At 38.0% G+C, this 20719-nt stretch overlaps 1 protein-coding gene across 4 annotated transcripts in view; it reads right to left on the reverse strand.

Annotated features, from left to right (window-relative positions):
* The window catches only part of SPAG17 (sperm associated antigen 17), a 209891-nt gene that overhangs the window by 27189 nt on the left and 161983 nt on the right, over positions 1-20719 (reverse strand). For 3 of the 4 annotated variants that reach the window (XM_070487139.1, XM_014847644.3, XM_070487138.1), the window contains 12 exons: positions 18670-18858; positions 16815-16960; positions 16580-16710; positions 14718-14845; positions 12760-12942; positions 11688-11801; positions 11107-11152; positions 8906-9005; positions 8664-8711; positions 5925-6024; positions 4817-4919; positions 3016-3147 (listed from right to left, as the gene is read on the reverse strand). In XM_070487139.1, the coding sequence (XP_070343240.1) occupies positions 3016-3147; positions 4817-4919; positions 5925-6024; positions 8664-8711; positions 8906-9005; positions 11107-11152; positions 11688-11801; positions 12760-12942; positions 14718-14845; positions 16580-16710; positions 16815-16960; positions 18670-18858 (1420 nt within the window). The remainder of the gene's footprint in view (positions 1-3015; positions 3148-4816; positions 4920-5924; positions 6025-8663; positions 8712-8905; positions 9006-11106; positions 11153-11687; positions 11802-12759; positions 12943-14717; positions 14846-16579; positions 16711-16814; positions 16961-18669; positions 18859-20719) is intronic. The other variant, XM_070487137.1, reaches the window with a different exon arrangement.

Here is a 20719-nt window from a genome sequence, read left to right on the forward strand (position 1 = left end):
CCCAAGTAGTTGTCATTTGCTGATTCCTCAGTCATTCCCTTGACACACTGGATGGTCTTCCATGTCACCTCCCTTGGTGATATCACCTGGATGACCCATCCAACACGCTGTCCTCTCTGATTCTCGAGCACGCTGTTTCCTCCCCTTTTTCTCTTCTCCATCTCAGCAACTCCCATGGTCATATCTTAGACCTTGCCAACACCAATAATTTTTACCACTCTCAAAATCTAGGTTTCAAGCTTCCCTCTCTAGATCACCACCTCCTGTTCTACCTTATTACTCTCTTGTACCTACCAAGCAATTATTTGACCTCATTGAGACCTCTAATCAACTGACGCTGTCACCTTAAACAATCAGTCCCCCCCTTCTTGTTTTGATCTCCTGTTTCTCTGGAATGGATTTTCTGTTCTGTCATTACATCCATGCCTTTGCAGTCAGACTTGATCATCTTCCCAATACCAAACATATCAACCAACCTGGCAATGTATCTATATTCTTTCTCTTCTCTCCTGTCATTGTGGATGAGGTAATCCTATTCACATCCAAGGTCAACTCTGCCACTCAGGGTTTGCCCCAGATGTCATGTGCTCTCACCTTCTTTAAACTTCTCTATCCTGCAATTAGGCCCCCATCTCCTGCATCATAAATTCTCTCTTGCTACAGAGTTATTATCCTTCGCAAATCAACATGCTCTAGTATGTCTAATTTTTTTTAGAAAAAAAATCTCTCCCTTAGTCACATGTCTTCCTCTAGCTGCAATCCCATTTTTCCATTCTTGTCAGCAAAACTCTTGGGTAAAGCTATGTATGCCTGCTGCTGCTGATTCCTCTTCAGTCATTCTAGACATAACTCACTTCAGTTGGCTTTGATCTCCTCCATGCCCTGAAACTGCTCTTGTCAAGATCACCAGTGATCTCCATCTTACCTAATCCCATGGTTATTCTTTATATTACTCGACCTTTCAGGAGCATTTGACACACTCCAAAACACTCAGTGATTTCCACACTCCTGTTTTTCTCCTACCTCACTGACTTCTTCTTCTTAGTTGTCTTTACCGACTCCTCCTCTGCCTGACTTTTATATTCTAGAGTTTGCCTTAGGGCAGTGGTTCTCAAGGTGTTGCTATACCAGCAACATCAGTACCACCTGGAACTTGTTACAACTACAAATTCTCAGCCTTACGTCTGGTCGTATTAGTTAAGCTGGGAATCACCCTCGATTCCTCTTATTTCTCACTGCCATATCCAATCGACCAGCAAGTCCTTTTGGCTCCACCTCCAGGATATATTTCCAATTAATTTGCAACTCATCATTCCCACCTTAGTCCAGGTCTCTGTCAGTGCTCACATGTACTACTTCAGCTGCTTCCTCCTCCCCTACTCCTCCCTTCTTGCCACAAGCTACTATCCACACAGCCACCAGAGTGATCTTTTGCAAATATATATTAGTCATGTAACTACCCTGCTCAAAACCTTCCTGTGCTGTTTGAATAAAACTATACTTAGAATAAAACCCAAAGCTCCCCTATGCAGCATCCCATGGTCTCATTTCTGCCCCTCTCTCCCAACTCACCTTCTACTTTTTCCTTTTCTCATTTTCTTCTAACTATATGCCTTTTTGTCTGTTTCTTCTCCCCGCAGGGCCTTCATACTTGCTATTCCAACTACCTGGAATATTCATGCCCCTAATCTTTGCATGGCTGGCTTCTTGTTGTTCTTGTCTCAGCTCAAGTGTCCCTTCACAGAAGGGCCTCCTAACCCCCTAATGGAATGCCGTCCCTCTCCCCAAGACATCTCCATACATCATACTGTTTCATTATGTGATAACATTAATCGCAATCTGAATTTATCTAATTTATTTGTTTACTTATTTATTGTCTAGGTCTGTCCATACTATATACAGCTCTATAAGACTTTGGCTTCTTAACTGCTGTATTTCTGTGCCTAGAATAATGCCTGGCACACAGTAGGCATTCAGTAATTATCCATTAAATGAATAAACCTTATAGGAGAGATAAGTTTGAAGTCAGGAAGGCAAAAGTCTTGTGTAAGGTAAATCTTTTAATTCACCCATAAATGTGGCAAGATGCTCCCTGTGTAAGAGGTAATTGAGACCCATCAGCAGATTCGCATCTCACTTTCAGTACAGAACATGCTCCCAGGAATCAAGGGGTGCAAATTTTCTACACAATTTAAATTATTCTGTTTTTCTTTTTTGACCAACCATATTTAGTTGAATTAACTTCCATGAAATCAGCATATCTAGATATTATTCTGTATTATTCCATACTTCAATTTCTGCTACCCCAATAAGATGATGTGCTGTGTAAGACAGAGACTACATTTTACGTTTTTCTTCCGGTACCTGCAGACCAAGAAAGTACTGAAATAATAGGTAAATCTGGGGCGGGACCCATGGCTGAGTGGTTAAGTTCATGTGCTCCACTTTGGCGGCCCAGGGTTCACCGGTTCAGATCCTGGGTGCAGACCTACACACTGCTCATCAGGTCATGCTAAGGCGGCATCCCACATAGAAGAACCAGAATAACTTACAATTACGATATACAGCTGTGTACTGGGGCTTTGGGGAGGAAAAAAGAAAAGAGGAAGATTGGCAATAGATGTTAGCTCAGAGTCAATCTTAAAAAAAAAAAAAAAGGTAAATCTAAATCCATCTACCAAATTTCTGGTTGCTCAAAAAAAGCTACCAGCTTCCTGACTTTAAACAAAATAAGATAAAATGAAAACATAAAATATAAAATAACAAATCTAAAAAAAGTATTTGTCATTTCTTTCTTTCAGTCTGGGACTTGTAGTCATTCTGAAAACTTTTTTGAGATACTTTGAAGTGCTAGGAAAGCTTACAAAGTTCCATAGCCTCAGGATCCATGAACCTCTAGAATTTTTTCTGTAACCACCAACCATACCCTCAGCCCCCAGTGCCATCTCCCATACTCCACAAAGACATAATGTTCAGTTAGGAGAAACAGCGAGATAAAGACAACGGCTGGTTTACCTTCAGTAGATTTTGTTAAATTTTCAGTTTGGTTCTGGCTAGCGAACGCCTTCATATCCACAAAAGCCTCTGATTTTGGAAGACTAAGTGTGTCTGAGGATTCTTGTTGTGAAACTTTATTTGGCTGGGAATCTAGAAAACCCAAAACAAATATTATAAAGTGCTATTCTGGACAATGACTACTAATGTTTGTATTCTTCTTTACAATGAACAGGGTGCTTCCCTCCCCTGCTCCTTGACAGAAAGACAAAATCGAAGAAAGCCATTAAGAGGCAGGGATTCTTCACTATGTGATGCAATGTTTTCCATTAACAAATAGGACAGTATCTGCAAGGCTCACAATCCCTAGGAGCTAGCTGGTTCTTTCTGCACCTTGTAACCACATCATAGTTGTTACGTTGTTGGGTTATGAAGCAGAGACCAAGTAATTTGGTCTGCTCTTACCTTGCAAAAGTAACTGAGATGTGATTAAAAAAAAATTCTAATTTTAAATCCATTCTTTACTATGAAAATGTAGCTCTTTATTAAAATGTATCTCTCCAAGAAATCGGTGCAATATGAAACAAATTTTAAATAAATGTATCAAAGACGGGGGCTGCAAATTCCTTTCAACTTGTGTTTGTGCCAACCCTGATTGAATGGTGGCAGCTGCCTGGAGGACCGTGCTGAACAACTGTGGCCTCACCCTCTTCAAGGGGAGAGCAGGCTTGACTGATTAGTGCCGTCTGCCCAGGGCATGGGTGGCAGCACAAGCACTGTCAACCTTCATCCCTGATTTCTCCGCATCACATTTACAAGTCATTGTTCCAGATTTAATCTTTGCTTGGCAAACTCTGTGGTGATTAGATGTTTTCTTTGGCTGTGCTCATTCCAGGCAGCTGAACCTCTGGAGTTGTATTGTGCAGGAAAAAATTCCTGTCTCTGGGTATTTTAACTACCACTAAATTTCATTTCATCCCTCAATTCTTCAACTTCAATCTCCTGAAATGAAGTCCTTCTCCTACAAATCCACAACACCATGATCACACCCAAGAAAACTTACAGTAATTCCACAATGCCCTCTAATAGAGAGTCTGCAGTCAAACTTCTGCAGTTGCTGCAAAATACCTTTTATAGCCGTTTTTTTCTCAATCCAGCATCCAAAGTTTATGTATTGCATATCGTTTTTATGCCTCGTTAGTCTCTTTTAACATAGAATCATCACCCCATCTTTTTTAGTTTAATGACATTGACTTTTTTGAAGAGTCAGGCCAGTTGTCTTATAAAATGTGCACATCCTGGATTTTTCTGACTGTTTCCTCTTGATCAAATTCAGGTTAAGGATTTTTAGCAAGAATTCTACTCAGCCCCTAGGCACTTCATACTGCATTAGATGAGAAAGCGCCTAATTCTAGGTTGTCTCGCAATTAGTAGAAGGGTGATCGCTCAGCTAAGGTGGACGCCATCTCTGTCCACTGTAAAGGTACATTTCCTCCTCATAATTAGGAAGAAATATGTGAGGTGATACTTTGAGACCATGTGAATGCCCTGTTCTCCGATGACCTTTCATTAATTCCTTGATTTTTAAATTAGTAAGGTCTTCTTAAGGCTTTTAGGTAAATTTTAAGCATACAGGAACTAAATCTTGGTTTCCTCATATAATTCAGTCATATCTGTAATATACAGGTCACAGAGGGTTATGTCATTAGCTATTACTGAGACAAAAAGTAGTAAGAGCTAGTTATGTTCAAATAGGACACTATTAGGTATTCTTCATTTAATTAGCCGTTTAATAGGAATAAGAGCTGCATGAACACATTACCTGGCTGAAGATTGGATGTATTTTGAACAGCTGTTTTGTTTGTATCTTCAACTTTCTTTGTAAAAGGAGGCAAGTTTTTGGAAAGGGCGTCTAGATAATTAAACTTAAAGGAAAAAGCAAAAGACTTATTTTAGACTTATGCATGGCTGAAAGGCAACTGCCACTAGCATGTTACATTAATGAACAATGATGAAAGGATATATGTATATACATATTTTTTTTGTGAGGAAGATTTGCCCTGAGCTAACATCTGTTGCCAATCTTCCTCTTTTTTTTGCTTGAGGAAGATCAGCCCTGAGCTAACATCTGTGCCAGTCTTCCTCCGTTCTGAATGTGGGATGTCTCCACAGCATGGCTGATAAGTGGAGTAGGTCTGCGCCTGGGCTCCAAACCCGTGAACCTGGGCCACCAAAGCAGAGTGCACAGAATCTTAACCACTTGGCCATGGGGCTGGCCCAAAAAGCATATTTTTTAAGGCCCTGAAAATAAAGTTTCCAAACTAAAAGTTTTTCAAGAGACTAATTCAATTCTCGATTTTGTTAATTAGCTATAATTTCCTATAATTTTTTCTCAGGCAGCCTCTGGTTAATAATAGCATCTGGAATTTTGGGGGAAGCTCTGGGAGTTCTGAACACGTGCAAATATCCGCTTCGCTTGAGAGTTTCAAGTTTCATAGACGTGAGGAGCGCTCTGCATCCCTGGGATTCCAAGAACTCACAATAGCTTAGCGCTCTCAGCAGCTGATGGGGGAGGAGATTTTAATGGAATAGAAACTTCAAAATGAGATGTATCAAAGGATAATCAATAGGAAGAATCTGACCCCAAAAAAGGGCTTAAAATAGACGGGAGCGGGTAATCGTGATCGTGCAAGGCAGGAGGTGGAGGGATAGTAATGCATCGGCAGAGAAATTCTTCTGAGTTGCAAGACCTGGAATTAGTGCTCCCTCTCATATGCTTGTGACGACGTGAATGTGAAGGGTACAGGTTAGTCAGTCAGGTGGATGCAGGAAAGAAACAAGAGGAAAAGGAGGTTACATAATAACATCTGCATTGTATCACCTTTTAATAAAGACTCTTAATTTGACTGTTGTTAAGGACATTCCATTACCTGAGACTGAAAGGTCTTGCTCAATTCTGATTTGAAGTAGGGTGATACCGTTCTGTTCCTGATTTCCTCTAGATAATTGCGTGTTTTTTCGATTTCCTTCCTGGTTGATATTTCCATAATGTTGCAAAAGAAGACATAAAATATTTAAAAATGTTGTTTACTTGTGTTTTAGCTCTAAAGCCCACAGAAAATGGGATCACTAACAGTAAAACTGACATGAGTTAACTCGTCAAACATTTTTTTGGTTCATTTTCTGCTTCTTGTAGAATCAGTCACATTGCCTACTTCAGATATCAGACTTTCAAATAAGATAGGAAATGATGATACCAGATGATAGTTTGGTTTTACAGTTGATCTCAAAAGACTAAAAACCACTTAGTTGACCTTTTTGCATGTCTTTCAATTCTCTAAGGTTAAAATGCCAGCTAGATTCTGCTGATTTCCATAATTTCAGTAGCAGTGGTAAAAAAAAAAAAACAAAAAAAAAAACTCCAAAAACTAAAACCTGAGGAATGGTTTATGGATAATGTGATCAGTGATTACAAAGCAAAATAAAAGCAATCATGATAATCCTGCTAGTTGTTCCAATATCAGAACTCTGTACTGGGGAGATAATACACCAGCTAAAAACTACACTTCCCAGACTTCCCTGTGTATAGGGATGGCCAATGAGAAGTAAACTGAAGTCATGCGTTAAGACCCCAGATAGCTTTTAAAGACGGCTAACTCAAGTGGGAGGCTTTTCCTTTGTCCTTGCCTCATCTCTTTTTCTACTTTCTGAAATATGGATGAAATGGCTGTAGCTGCAGCAGTCACTTTGCAACCAGGAAGCAACTTTGAGAATGGAAATGATGTGCTAAGAATGATGGAACAGATAAAAAGAAGGAATTTGAGCTCCTAATGATGCTGTGGCACGGCCTACCATGGACTGCCCACTTCTGACTTCCTTTACATTAGGAAAAATAAATTTCTTTCTTGTAAAATCACTGATTGGGGGTTGTCTGCTAAATGTAGCTTAACCTAATCCTATTTGAAATAGTTTTCATTTTTAAGTGTTTACTGCATGCCAGGAGATTTGCAAAGTACTTTACATTTAATCTTGCATAACTCTATGAGTTACCATTATTATCCCCATTTTATCTGTCAAAAAAAATCAAGGTGTAGAGAAGTTAAGTAACCCATCCTAAATCACATAACTAGTAAGAGGTGAAGTCTGAACTAAAACCCAGGTTGCCTGCTTCCAGGCCCACAATCTTGATAAGTGCACTTGCTAATCAGCTGTTAGTTACCCAGTGAGGAGCTGAAAGAGACCTTAGGGATTAGGGTTTCCAGGCATCCTGGTTTTACAGATAAGCAAACTGAATTCTGACGAAAATTTTACAGAAGTAAACCACCAGCTGGCACCATCCAGTCTGTAAGCAATCCAACTGAAACGAACTCTAGGTCTGCTGGCTCTGAGACCAGTGCCCTTTCTGTTATACCAGATGGCCTCTCAGGACATATTGGCTCAATCAAAATATCATTTTATCTAAATGACTTTAATTTCTCATTAAAATATCTTATCTCTACTGCCTCACCAGATTCATTCGTCAATCTATGGCAGTCTGACTATTGCCTACCATTCTCTTAAAACTGTTCTCACAAAAGAAGTTAATAAACCTTCCAACGGATACACCCAAATTCCTCTTTTTATTCCCCTTTCCAAGTCTCCCACAGCATCTGATATTTGTTGACCACCTTCCATTTCCCTGAGCCTCTCCCTTTCCTTAACCCTCTTCCCCAATCCATTTTCCACATTGCTAATCCGTCTCTTTCTGTGACGCATATCTAAGTATGTTTCACTTTCTTCTTCAAAAACTTTCATTGGCTTGCCATTGCCTACCTATAGGTTAAAATTTGAAGTAGTTAATGTTTCAAAATTTGAAAAAACGTGAATGGATAACAGGTACAGATGTACATACATCAAAAAGCTTTAAAGAGTATGTAATAAAAAGAGAGTCTCCATCCCGTGCTGTCCCCTACTCTCTAGATCTCCTTCCCTACAGGCAACCTCTGTCACCAGTCTCTTGGAAATCCTTTCAGAGATATTCTACGAGACAGTATTTACCTCCTAGTTGGACCTTGTATATAGGGGTCACCCCTGAGACTTAAGGTCTTATCTCACCACTTCTCCAACACATTCCACAAGATAATCCAGACATTTTTATTAAGAAGCATATTTATCCTGGGAGTCATTCTGGAGAGGAGCCACGCAATTGTGTACAACAGGACCATATGTACTACTATATACTCAATAAATATATCTGGCTTCCTTTCTTTATGGTAAGAGAGCTGGGGTTGGAATCCTCAGCCAGGATAGAAAGAAAACCAAAACACATAATGCTTAGAGCACATTCCTCATGTGAATGATAAAAATCCTTGAATGTTTATGACTACACACTGCATTAAGTTCTAGAATATTTATTAGTATATTAGAATTACCAAGGCACAGAGAGTACTTGAGAACTTTCTTGCTTATGAGAGGTAGAGAAAATCTACCTGATGGTCAAATGGGCTTCCTTAAGAGATAATGACATCGTCACACAAAAGCTGAATGACCACATGGCAGAAATGTAGAAGAGATTCACTAAGAGTGGGGAGCCTGGATGCAGGACACTTCAATCTATCCCACTCCAAAATTCTTTGAGTCCCCAACCTGGGCCTTTTCACATGCTTATGTATACTTCAGGATAGAATTACCTCTTTTGATCTATCTTTTCTTTCCAGCGCTTTTCACTTGCTATGTGCCTACGCGAAAGGAAAGGAAAGTACAGTGAAAAGGGGAGTACTCTCAGCTTACAAACAATAAAAGAAAAACCACCACTGTACGATAAATTGTTAACATTGATGTTGTCACCCATAGTTATGACAGCTATATCTCTCCATTTCCTCAATTACTGCATGCTTAATACTAAGTGGAACACAGTCTTGGATTAGCTTACCTCCCTTTTTTTTCCAAGAAATCTGTATCAAATGTTTCTGGTGGACATTCTGGAGCAACAGCCAAAGATTGCTTGAATAAATCAACTAAGTGGGCTGCAACTTTAAAAATAAATGCATTTAAACTTTTATCCTCATTTTTTTACAGCACAACACACAATCAGTACCCAATTACTCATTTGAGATATTTTCTAAGAGCCTTATATCTAATCTATCAAGTGTTTACTAGAATTTCTATGACCAAGCTGTATTATAACAGTAAGTAAGACCACTTTTATGAAATATCCTACTAGAGAACATACATCTTACAGTCAAAATGTAAAATGTAGTGACACCTCATTTTTCCCACATCATTAGGGGAATCAGTGTTCTAGCTAACTGACTTTCTTCATATCTGGAGCACCAAAACTTAAAAAATTAACCATTTTATTGAAATTGTTTTTCTAAAAATAATCTGAGGATCTGAATCTAAGGATATGAATATAATACAATGGTTATTGGATAACTTGGGCTGTGATTCTCAGAGTTTATTTCACAGAACATGGTCTTGGTGGGATGTTAACAGGAGATTTAAAAACGAGAAAAATTTCCATGTTGCCTGGCTATATGAACTTGGGGAACACTGATTTACACAAGGTTAAACATGTTTTGTTACTGTAGGTCTTTTCTGCACCCTTAATTAGTTAACGTACATTGTGGCTCTCTTAGAAAATAAGGCAATAAGCAGAATTATTCAAACTTATTTTATCATAAAACTCCTTTTTGGTGGAGCGCTTTCATAGATGAATGTTTTAGGAAATACTTTGGGGAGGGTTGACTTAGGATCGCCACTCGTAGTGTGTGAGGGGCAGCTGTAAGTGTGCCAGATCCTGTCTGACTCCTGCAGCTGTTTGCTTGTTTGTATGTTTGAAAAATACATTTAGTTTGTCCTTCACTACTGGGCAGCCTGCACGTTTACCTCTGCAGTGACTGTTCCCTCATTCCCTCATGGCAGAGGTTACAAATTCAAATGCGACCAGGTAGGGTTACCAGATAAAGTCTAAGGCATCTAGTTACATTTGAATTTCAGATAAAAACGCATAATATTTTTTAGTATGTGTCCCCAAATATATGTTATATATATTCTTAGTATATCTCATGTTATATCTGAAATTCAAATAACACATAATATTTTTTAGTATAAGTATGTCCCATGTTATACTTATACTTACTTACACTGAAAAAAATTACGAGTTGTTTATCTTAAATTCAAATGTAACTGGGCCTTCTTTATTTTTATTTGCTAAATCTGGCAACCCTAAGAGGAGAGGCTGCCCATAGAAGAGTGACAACACAGTGTAAGGACAGGGAGACATTGGGCTTTCTGATGGATTCTTTTGTTCACAGTCATTCTAAAGGGGGCAGCTGCTAATCACCTTCAGCCTAATGTCACTATGTGGTAATGTGACATTTCAAGAGAAGAAAAATTCAGATAAACTAAAACAACAAGAACAATTGTGCAAGTCAACAGTGTGGGGTACACACAAAACACATCCATGGGCTGAATGAAGCCCATGGCTGCCAGTTTCTCACCTTTGTCATACGGCCAAAATAGAAAAGAAAAGAAAAATCTCAAACCACCAAATTCTCCTCTACTTGTCTACTGTGAACTATGAAACCACATAACCAAGTTTGTTGGGGCTGCATATATCCCAAAATAAATATGCTTTGAATGAGGCTATCTTCCAAGAGTAGACTGCTTGAACTACATACAGTATAAAATATAAAACAGTGCAAAGTTTTGGTGATAACTGTAGTTGCTCAAAAGTTCTGTGCATGTGCGTTCATGGGTGTGTGTGTGTGTGTGTGTGTGTGTGTGTGTTGAGGGAGAGTGTTGGTTAGTTGTTTCCTTCCTGTATCTTAGCTATGTTCTATATACAAGTTGAGGTTAACATAAAACATCAACTTTTAAATCAAATGTCAACTTTTCATTCAACAGATGAAAGTTAAAGATGAATTAGAGGCAATCACAGTTTTCAAGGATCTCACAATTTAGGCAGAAAAGAATGTATAAATAAGTCATTACAATACCTCATGGCCAATACAACAACAGAAATATGTATATGGTACTTTGCTATCAGGTGGGAGAATGACTGAGAAGTGTACTTAAGATTGTTCTTTCGAAATCTGTAAATATTTTGCAGAAAACATTAAGGATATTTACCTTCAGTAGCATGACCTTTTGTAGTTTCCTCCACTTTAGGAAAAGACTGAAATGAAGATAGAATTCCTTAATGATGATGATTATATTACATACAAAATTGACTTTGTTTAGAAGCATTCTTTACATTCTCAAATTGATCTTTTAGGGATATTACTATAAGATGAATTAGTTTTTTATTGCCTCTACAAAATTTATTTGTTTTTTTTTAGTCATTCCCTTCACTTAGCAAATTTCTAAAAATGGAAATCATTTGAAATTATAGAAATTCCTTTTTCTTCCTCCTTCCTATTCCATTCATTAATTCATTCAACATTTCAATGAATGTTAATTTCTCTGAAGATAATAAAAACTTTTATTTAAGAGGCTTTGGGATTACTCTTGATTCAGGGAAGAGCCTAAAACACATTTGGAAAATTCAATATATAAGGAATCAGATTTCCACAGAAATAAGAAATTATAAGGAGGAAGTGAATGCTACGTAGAAGCAGCAGAAACCACCATTACTTATAATATTTTGTCTTGAAGCATCTAGTATTGAAGGAATAGTAAAAATGTTGGTGTATAAAACATTTCTTTCTCACCATAACAAGCTTGAGGAGATCTGCAGCATTGCCTCTCTCCTCCTCAGTTCTGGAATCTTTAACTGTCATTTCCTGTAGCTCATCTTCTTTCTTTAAAATATGGTTTATATAGTCCTAAATAAGCAGAACAAAATGAATCAATAAAACCCAGAAAGGAAGTAGAGAAAGACACCAAAATAGTCAACATCAACTTGAAATATTACAAAAAGATGAAGAACATATAAGTTCACAGTGCTTAACAACCAGTTACTGGTCAAGCAATCTGGAAAGCCATTTCCTTAAAATGTTAATAAGCAAAGACCTGAAAAGTCCAAAAGCAAAGTTTAAGGGCCACAGGATATTAGAACTGTAAGAGGACCTCAGAGAGGCCCAGCTTCTAACTCCATACTCCAGTATTTGCATCAATAAAATGGACAGAGTTGGGTTAGATGATTTCTTGAGTCCCTTCCAGGGATAGTCTTTATGATTCTATCTATGAAGGTAAGTTGCTTAATCTATGACTTTGCTTCCAAGAGAAATATACTTTACTGGTTCCGTAAATATTTGATCCATTTCCATAAACAATGGTCCCCTGCTCTATGCCAGGTGCTGGGTGTATAACCATAAACAAAACACATATGATCCCTCTTCTGAGATAGTTAACAAACTAGACAGTGAGATGTTATAGATATGCTTATACAGTTAACTGTATATTTATAACTTCTTAGACTATTTCCAAAAACCAACAATCCTCTTCCTCCAGGGGACAAGTATCAGATTAATATGCAGTTCTAACTTGTTCCAGAGGTCACTAGACCAGTTTTCCATATAATATAAAGAAAGAGGACTCTAAAAAGCAATCACATATAAAAGTTACTTATCTTCTCAATGTCTTTGGGGCCTCAATACTTCCTGTATCTGTGGGAACCATTAAGCATTTTTTACCTCTCAATCTCCTACCCTCTGGAAGATTGACATTTGTGTATTACATTAGATAAATATTGGTAAAATAACATAATTTCAGGTTCCTCAGCAAACCAAGAGGAAGGATTGTTCCTGATTCTTTTGGGTCAGATTACCTGGATTCCATTACCTTAAGGGAAATCTGCAGCTTCAGTTTCACCTCATCGTTTATGACCTCATGCTGGATGAACTGGCGTATCTGTAGTACATTGGGGCTTTTGAGTATAGGAGCTGGGGCACTCACTAGCTGTTTGCACTCAATGTTAAGGCCCTTCCAAATATGAGTGCCAAAGGGAGGTCCTGGAGTTTTTTTCTGTTAAAAAAACAAAGCAAACCAACCACTGAAGAAATCAAATGTTTTAATGTTAGAATTTTATTTATTTATTTTGCTGAGTACTTATTATGTAGACACTATGCCAGGAACCACTTGTTAGGGAATACAACAGTGAAAAACATGATCCCTGCTCTCAAAAAGTTTTGCAAATGAAAGAAAAATTGGTAACAGAACTGGGCAAGCTTTCCCCTTTATACCTGTCACCAAGAATCTGTATATTTTAAAGCCTTGTTGCATGATGTCCCACTGGATAGCATTTGGGGGAGGGCTAAGCAATGCTGTGCCACGGTAATGCAGCAGCAGCCTAGTTCATGCCAAATGCATGTGACTATTCCTTAATGCCCACAGGCAACCTAAGACACTTGGAATTAAGCAGTTTTTAACTTTCTGATTCCATGTGCATTTTGACCTAAATAGATTCTTTGGGATAGAAATCATCCCATAGATCTGGGTGGTCTTGACGTCACTCTAGATTAGGCAGGCCTCCAGATCTTCCCAGGATCTCCTCGGCAGAAATGTCGGCCTTAGAGTAGATGCGCGTCTCTATGCTACCCTTGTAATTGACTTTCACGAGTGGTATGCTTTGATGCCTTATGTCCTGAAACGTGTCCGATGTGCTTCATTTTAAATTGCTACTCAGTGTCCAGTGCATGGTCAGTGATAACCACTCAGGGGCTTGCCTGGGTTGAGGCACTTCTACTGGGCACAGAAGGTCATAGCATAGGAGTTTCAGAGGAAGAGAATGAACTTCCTTCATTAATCTCAGATGTGGCATATTATCTGTCATAACACAGTACTTTCAACTTGAATGTAGCCTTAGTGAGCCATTTGGTGTGGCCTTTTCATTTTTCAGATAAGGAAGTAAAGGTCCAGTGTGACTAGTCCCAAATTCCACATTAATAATTGGTAGAGTCAGGACTAGAATTCAGATAATCTTCGTTCACAATGGTGAATATAGTCACCAAATTAAAAGATAGGGCTAGGAGGTCTTTGTTATCTTAAGTGTTCATTATCTGTGCCCCTACTATTACAAGATTGTAAGGAAGCAAAGATCATCATAAGTCAAAAACATTATCCTCCTCCCAACACTACTATCTCTCTCTGATCGTATTATCAATGTCTTCACTGATTTAACAAGTTAACATCTGACAATATGGTGGACATATTACATACGTTGCTTGCAAAATGAAACGGCAAATCTCGCAAAATGTGAGACTTCACAATTCTTGCTCAAAATATTTTCTTTTATTCTTTAAAAAAACTTTAGGTGGGGGTTCTCTAATCTTTTTAGCATTGTAGTTGCTAATCTCTGTCTATACTCCTTCAAATTATTCTTATATACTCAGTTTGTGCATTAATGAATTAAGAAAAAAAGGAGAGTGAAAGACCTAAAATTGTATGTTAAAGGTAACAAATAAGAAATGAGAGAAAGGAAGATTTCTGTATTGTATAATATCAGTAACTCCAAGGCAGGAGGGGTGTAACACGGGCTACTCAGAGTGGGTGTTTTCATATTATAGGAAGATGTTCAAGCCTGCAACATAGGATAAAAGAAACAAAACTGAGATTAGCCAGTCAGGTATATTTCTCTAAACTCTACAAATGTTAAAATCTTCAAATGTAAAACTCCTTGAGCCCATTAATAATTTACATATGAATGAAAACATATGAATATATGGGAGAAGACCTGAGACTCCGGTCCATTGATTGATGCCCTGACAAATATAATGACTTTTCAGCAGAAAAATTTATACCTCAACTGAGGGAAATTTCTCCCATGACCTTGACTGGAGATTAGGAGGAACAATTGTGTCTAATTCTTTCTTCATTAGCCATGGCGATGCTTCATGAAAAGGGCGAAGGACAGTGATGCTCAGGGCGCCTGGTTCAGAGAGTTATCAGAGGGTCATTTCTCCATCAAAACATTCTGAGAAATTCAGTAAGTATTTAATAAATTCAACAAACACTTTTTGATAAGCAAGACACAGTGATTATGCTTAAGGACCTTACAATCCAACAAGAAAAGTTGGGTTTTTAGTCACTGTATTTATACCACCTGGAATTATTACAACTCACTTCAACAACCACATCCAAGTCCTGTCAGTCCCAACAGTAAACATTTCTTGAGTTCATCCCCTTCTTCCCTCTCCACTGACCTCCCTTAGGTCATCTGCCTTGGAGAGATCCTCTTCTGGACTACAGCAACAACTAGCTGTTTTACCCACATCTGCTCTGTGAATGAACCTCCCCCAGCCATCAGGGTTCGTCCATGACTTAAGCTTCTTTGACTTCTCGTTGCTCACAGGATAGATTTTCTCGCCCCTGCCTGAATTTGCGCCTTTCTCCCTTCTGTGCTTGGGCTACTTTGGCCTTTTTCCCCATTTACAATGCTTTATGCTTCCTGCTTCCTGCTTTGTGTTCTCCTTTCCAAGAGAGCTCTCTATCCTATTTTAACTAACTCCTACTTATCCACCAGCTCTTGGCTCCATCATCTTCAGGGAAGCCTTCTAGACTACATCAGGTTCCTCTGCTAGATGGTCTCATAGAACTGTATTCCTTTCCTTCACAGACCTTATCTTGATTTATAATCATAAACGGTGTGACTATATAATTAATACCTATCTCTTGTTAAACTCTAAGCTCTGTGAAAGCAGGGTCCATGTTGTCTTAGCTCACCATTGTATTCCTAATATCCAGTCAGTATTTGGTACATGGTGGGTTATCAGGTAGATGCTAGTTAAATGAGTAACTAACAAAGCAATTTGAGATGAATTCTTATTCTCCTATAGTTCCATACAGGCACTGCACAACCAGTCAGAGTGCCTCCCTCTCCATATTTACAGATAAAGAGCAAGGTTTACTACATCGTACACATGTGCATTGATACACTAAAAGATGTGAGTGCACAGAGATGTGGGCATATTCATAAATGAGCACAAAATATACCCCACCAACCAGAGAAAAGATAAAAAAGAAACACATATGTGAACCTAGACGCAACACAGTGGTTTGGTACACAGACAACATGCAAATTTATATTTATGTTTAAATACACATAATTCATATACTGGTGGTTCTGACAACACAATATGTGCCTCTAACTTGTGGTCAGACACTGATTTCTTTGACATTGATGAAAATAGCATAAATGCCCAATGAATATGGCATAGAACTTAAACTCTATTTCAGGTGGGCTTTCTAATTCACACATCACATGTACTTTCTTTTCTTATTACATTAAATTCATCAAGGCAACACCTTCAAAATGACAAAAAATAAATTTACAAGAGATATCTCACTTTTCTTTGTTTTTCCCTGCCAAGATGAAATGAACACATAAATAGGAACCTAGGTACAAACCTAACATACCTAAACACAGATACAAATCTACTCATAGGTAGAAGAGGAGCTTACGTACAATTTACATATGTTGATGCTCAAATCAAGTTTGGTATGAACGTAAGTAACTGTATAGGTAGGTTGACAGGCCGGGTGGAAAGTAGAGCTGAAAAGTGAGCAAATGGGGAAGAGCGGTGATGGCCCCGGGGTGAATTGCATAGGAAGATGAGAGTTGGTGAAGGGACACAGTGAGTGTCAGACAGGCTGGGCTCTCTACCTGGCTGTTCTTGTACTGGCTCTTGAAGAACTACAGTGGTTGATTCTCCATATGCCAAGGATAAGTATTCTTCTATGTCATCATCTCGAAGAAGTTCTACTCCTGATCCATCGGCATAGATAACAAAAAACCTATTCGAAGAAATAAAAATCTAATCACTTGAAGCATTGAGTTAAAACCTCTTTGAACTTGGAATTAAAAATAAAAAGTCATGGTATTATTTTTATCATTTTACCTGGGGACATGTTCACCATATATTTGTAGGTGATTTTTATGAAGGTGAGTAGATGATAAACTATCATAGCCTTCAGGTTTTGAGTTTAAATCATCTTCCAAATTGTTTTCAGGTAGCAGAGTTGATGTGCTACCATCAGCCATGACCTAAGGGACAAAGTACATAAGCAACTAAAAGACAAAAGATGCCATAAAGCTCACATTTCTGCTGATCCCATCTGAGAAAGCAGGTGATCTTTTAGTATATTCAGAAAATCGGGGATATTTATTTGTAAAGTACTGTTCACTAGGTATAGATTGCATTAATAAAAGTGAAAATCTAGCAGCACATCTCCACTCACAAACCACACCTAGACTACGAAGACAGAGTGGAAGGCAAACGGAATATATTCAGAGGAAGGTGACTGGGATGGCAGGGGACTCAAAACTTTCTCTTCTGAAGATTAGTTCAAGGAAGTGGGAATTTAAATACGAAGGAAAGGATACTCATGTGATATTTGTCTTGAAATATTAAAAGAATGATATAGTATGGAAGAGGTTATATTTTGCAATTCCATGAATAGACTATCTAGGGAAACAGATTTAGAATTAATGTGAGAAGAAATGTTTTAGCCATTACTACTGTCTAGATAAGGCATGAGTCTCTCCAGGAAGGAGTGTGGTTTGGGTTGAAAGACCAGTGAAGGCGATGCCCCAAAAGACCATCAATGCCTAGAAGAATGCTTGGCCTGGATGACCCATGTGTTTCAATCTAGAGGGTTTGGGGCTTTACGTTTCAATTTCAATTCACTGTAAATTGAAATTTATTAGCAGCCTGAACTCATGCTATAAGGAGTCTCATTTACCTAACACAGAAAAAATAAGCTGGATCAGGGCTTGTCTGCGTACTCAAAGAAAGCCAGGTATTCCATACAAAGGATGGTTCTAAATCTGACAAATAACTTCACTACCAGCTAGCCGATACACGAAATTCCACTGTTGGGTAAGGAGTAAAAAAAAGGATAAGTGCCTAGAGCAGAGGTTGGCAAACCTTTTTTGTCAAGAGCCAGATAGTAAATATTTTAGGGTTTGTAGGTCATACAGTCTCTTGTTGCAACTACTTAACTCTGTCATTATATGCAAAAGCAGCCACAGACAATATGTAAACAAACGACAATGACTGTGTTCCAATATAACTATACAACAACACTGAAATTTGAATTTCCTGTAATTTTTATGTCATGGCATATTCTTCTACTTTTGATTTTTTCCAACCATTTAAAAATGTAAAAGTCATTTTTAGCTCATAGCCTATATAAACAAGTGGCCATGGTTTGCCAAAACCTGGCCTAGAGGTAAGAGGATAGTTGTGTTGAAGGACAGAGAAACAGAAGATAGAGCTCTACCATCAATCGAATAGCTAAGCATGTCTCCAGGCTTCTGGTCTCCCCATCTTCAACCCTACTGGAACCCTCACTAACTGATACTTCTCACCATAGATTCTCTGCCTAGTCAAACAGACTTGCCTGCTGCCCCATGTATTTGTTTTCATTTTAACCTGGATACAGACCATTCTTATATCACTCCTTTTCATTGGCATTACTTTTTCGATGTTTAGTAATTTTTTTTGCCTTTTGTTCTAATTATTTATTTGGTTTTAACATTTCTACCATCCCAAGTGTTGGGCTTGCTATCCCCCATGGAAGTACACTTAAGAATCAAAGACATTGACACTCATTACTGCTTGCCCAAAATATTCACAGTAAGTGGATAACTAATCCCAAGGCAGCTAAGATAAGCTACATGGAAGATCCTCTAGTGTGAACTATCTCAAAAGCAAAGCCACAGCCTCTCTCTATACTAATGATGTACTTTACCTGAAAGGTGTTTCCCTCAGGATCCAGGACTTCACAGAGAACCTCTGACGTGTGCTTCATGATGTACCTGCTAGCTCTCAGCTGCTCACGGTTTTGGAAAGGATGGTATATATCACTGCTGGATTCATGGTAATATACAGCTGAACAGTCTCTATCAATATGAAGACAGCCTTTGTTTGAAGGTAACACCTGAAAGGGTAACAGAAAGAGAGGAATTATTAAAAATTTCTTGTTCAATTTGAGAGATTTGGAAAATCATTTTAGGAGAAAAATTATCCATAGATCTCAGTCACAAGCTGTTTTTCCAGGGAGAAAACATGACCCAAGAGAGGACATAATTTCTCCTGTGTCCTCATATTTTATCTACTCATTTCAATATCTCTTCCAAGTAATTGCCTCGTGCCTTCTTATTTTGGATATTTGATATAAAATAATAAAAATATATCTTAACTGAAGCAAACACACTTGGCTCTATTCAAAATGTCTGGAATCCTTTATGTTCTTGGGCAAGAAGCATCCTCAAGAGGTCCAAAGCTATGGGACAGATGCTTTTATTTGTCCTCATTTCTCTGGTGGCTGACACAGTCCTTAGGTAAGATTTTGTGTAATGACTTCTGGTTCAGATAGACTCTGTTTTGAGATACAATTCACATGCCATAAATTCACTCATTAAAGTGTATATTCAGGGATTTTGGTATACTCCAAAATTTGTGCAAATAGTATCACTAATTCCAGAACATTTTCATCATCCCAAAAAGAAACCCTGATGTTATTGGCAGTCAATGTGCATCACTGCTACTCCTAGCCCTTAGCAGTCACTGATCTGCTGTGTCTACAGATTTGACTATTCTGAACATTTCCTATAAATGGAAGCACACAATATGTGGCCTCTTATGTCTGGATTCTTTCACTTAATATGATATTTTCAAGATTCATCCATGTTGTAGCATGTATCAATACTTCATTCTTTTTTATGGATGAATAATATTCTATTGTATGGATATATCAAATTTTGTTTATTCATGAGTTGATGGACGTTTGGGTTGTTTTCACAATCTTGCTATTATTAAAAATGCTGCTGTCAACATTTGTGCACAAGTTTTCGTGTGGATGTATGTTTTAATTTCCCTTGCCTATCTACCTAGAAGTGGAATTGCTGGGTCATATGATAACCCTATTTTTAACCTGTTGAGGAACTGCCAAACTGTTTTCCAAAGTGACTGCCCCATTATACATTCCCATCAGCAAGGCATGAGGCTTCAGTGTCTCCATATCCTAACTAAAACTCCTTATTGTCTAGCTTTTTTTATTCCAGTCTTTTTAGTGGGTGGGAAGTGGTATCTCATTGTAGTTTGATTTGCATCTCCCTAATGACTAGTGATGTTGAGCATATTTTCATATGCTTATTTGCCATGTGCATATCTTCTTTGGAGTAACATCTTTTCAAATCCTTTGCCCATTTAAAAAATTAGGTCATTAGTCTTTATTGTTGAGTTGTATAAGTTTTTTATATATTCTCGATGCTACACTATTATCAGATATACAATTTATAAATAATGTCTTCCATTCTGTAGGATGTCATTTCACTTTATTGGTGATGTCTTTTTAAGCACAAACCTTTTTTATTTTGACAAAGCTTGTGTCACATCTTTTTGGCATCATATCTAAGAAACCATTGCCAAATCCATGGACAGGAAGATTTGCACCTATGTTTTCTTCTAGGAGTTTTATGGTTTGAACTTTTACAATTAAATCCTTGCTGCTTTTGGGTTCATTGCTGTGTATGTTGTGAGGTAGGGGTCCAACTTTATTCACCATTTGTTGACAGACTATTCGTTTCCCCATTGAACTGTCTTGGCATGTTTGTAAGAAATTTATTGACCACAAGTTGATGATAAACAAATTCTAAATTCGACTCCATTAATGTATACATTTATCCTTATTCTAGTACCACACTGTCTTGTTTACTGTAGCTTTGTACTAAGTTTTGAAATTAGGAAGTGTGAGTCACTCAACTTTGTTCTTCTTTTTCAAGATTATCTTGACTATT

The sequence above is a fragment of the Equus asinus genome, chromosome 16 (genome assembly GCF_041296235.1).
Source record: "Equus asinus isolate D_3611 breed Donkey chromosome 16, EquAss-T2T_v2, whole genome shotgun sequence".
Classification (NCBI taxonomy): Eukaryota; Metazoa; Chordata; class Mammalia; order Perissodactyla; family Equidae; genus Equus; species Equus asinus.